The sequence below is a fragment of the Empidonax traillii genome, unplaced genomic scaffold, assembly GCF_003031625.1.
Source record: "Empidonax traillii isolate 1590-97213 ecotype Southwest subspecies unplaced genomic scaffold, ASM303162v1 scaffold685:size505991, whole genome shotgun sequence".
Classification (NCBI taxonomy): domain Eukaryota; kingdom Metazoa; phylum Chordata; class Aves; order Passeriformes; family Tyrannidae; genus Empidonax; species Empidonax traillii.
The window spans coordinates 311,903-313,957 of record NW_020955878.1 but is presented as its reverse complement, the minus strand read 5'-3'; the positions used below and the strand labels follow the sequence as shown (position 1 = coordinate 313,957).

General features: G+C 44.9%; 1 protein-coding gene across 1 annotated transcript in view; it reads left to right on the top strand.

Annotated features, from left to right (window-relative positions):
- The window catches only part of LOC114065640 (myosin-7-like), a 21,362-nt gene that overhangs the window by 17,340 nt on the left and 1,967 nt on the right, over positions 1 to 2,055 (top strand). Inside the window, exons 20-23 of the mRNA XM_027899698.1 lie at positions 3 to 182; positions 371 to 679; positions 775 to 978; positions 1,874 to 2,003. Of these exons, the coding sequence (XP_027755499.1) occupies positions 3 to 182; positions 371 to 679; positions 775 to 978; positions 1,874 to 2,003 (823 nt within the window). The remainder of the gene's footprint in view (positions 1 to 2; positions 183 to 370; positions 680 to 774; positions 979 to 1,873; positions 2,004 to 2,055) is intronic.

Genomic DNA, 2,055 nt, shown 5'->3' with positions numbered 1-2,055 from the left:
AGGGCCCTTCCCATTCTGCTCTGGGCCTGAGCAAGCCATTGGTCTTTGTTCCCACAGAGGAGATTTCCGACCTCACCGAGCAGATTGCGGAGGGAGGAAAGGCAATTCATGAGCTGGAGAAAGTCAAGAAGCAAGTTGAGCAGGAGAAATCTGAACTGCAAGCCTCCCTGGAGGAAGCTGAGGTACACAGCATTATTTATTGCTCCCTTACGTGTCTTGGATTTCTATGTCATTTGTCTCATTCCAGATAAAAGAGGAAAAGAGGTTATATAAAAGTAGAGATATTATCTAATCACAGCACTCTTTTTCACTCAAAACTTCAGGTTCAACATTTGTCACAAGAAAAGTATTCTGATTTATTTTTGTCCAGGCCTCCCTGGAACATGAAGAGGGGAAGATCCTGCGCCTGCAGCTTGAGCTCAACCAGGTGAAGTCTGAGATTGACAGGAAGATAGCAGAGAAAGATGAGGAGATCGACCAGCTGAAGAGAAGCCACCTCCGAGTCGTGGACTCCATGCAAAGCACCCTGGACGCTGAGATCAGGAGCAGGAACGAAGCCCTGAGGCTGAAAAAGAAGATGGAGGGAGACCTGAATGAAATGGAGATCCAGCTCAGCCATGCCAACCGCCAGGCTGCCGAGGCACAAAAGAACCTGAGAAACACCCAGGCTGTGCTCAAGGTCTGTTCAGCAAAGCTACTGAGAGAGAGATCCCTGATATTTTTGGCCCTCAAACACACACTGATGCCTTGTAACTCCTCTTGTCTCTCTTACAGGACACCCAGCTGCACTTGGACGATGCTATCAGGACCCAGGATGACCTGAAGGAGCAGGTGGCCATGGTGGAGCGCAGAGCAAACCTGCTGCAGGCTGAAGTGGAGGAGCTACGGGCAGCCCTGGAGCAGACGGAGAGGTGTAGAAAGGTGGCTGAGCAGGAACTGATGGATGCCAGTGAACGTGTGCAGCTCCTCCATAGCCAGGTGAGGCCCTTTGTTGAGAAATGGCATTCTTGGTAAGTGGGAGAACACTTGTGTGCTTTATTCCAGTCACCACAGGAGGCTCAACTTTGAGAAAGAGAGTCTCGTTTTCTGAAGTATTCATTAAGTTACTAAAAGCGATCTTTGCTGGAAAAGTGTATACACTGGCTGTTTTCCAAGCTGCATAAAATGCCACCCATGCTTCTGCTTTACTTGCATGCTCAGATAATCTCCAGAGGAAAGACATTTTAGTCACAGAGACATGCTAAATGCTCGAGTCAGGAAACTCTGAGACCACACCAACATTCATTCCTTGTCAGTTGAAATGTAGCACTGTGGAATCCTCATATTACATCCAAAATGTATTTTTTCATTAGCAAGAAAGTGGGAATGAACTCCCGACTCTAATGTAGTTCATATCAAGCAGGCTTTGACATGAGCTACATGTCATAACAGTCATCAAGTTGTCAAGTGCTGAAATCTATGGAAAGTGTCCAGTTTCAAGTGCTGAGATGATTCTGGAAGGGATCCAACCTATCTTCATTCCAAATTTTTCTCTTTTTAGTTGCTGAGGGTAGATTATGCTTCCCTAATGATGAGGAGAAGGCATTTCACTGACTTCTTTCAGTCTTTGTTACTTTCCTGTGCTAGCCTCAGTAGCTAAGATGTGGCAAATAATGTATTGCTAAGCACTTTTTTGAATTAATAAAATTAATTCTTGGAGGAAGACCAAAAAAACAAAACAACAAAACCCTTCTTCCCCAGTGATAGGAAATTTTTCTAGAATAATCTCTGATATCAATTTTTATCATAATTATATCTGGAATTATTCAAAATCCTGTAATACTCTTGATTTCAAATGAGCTAACAAAAACAAATCTCCGATGCTGCTCAACAGAACACCAGCTTGATCAACACCAAGAAGAAGCTGGAGACGGACATTTCTCAGATTCAGAGCGAAATGGAGGATACCATCCAGGAAGCCCGCAATGCTGAAGAGAAGGCCAAGAAGGCCATCACAGATGTGAGTCGGGGCTCCTTTCATTGCTGGTGGTCAGTGTATTCTCCCCAAAATGTCTC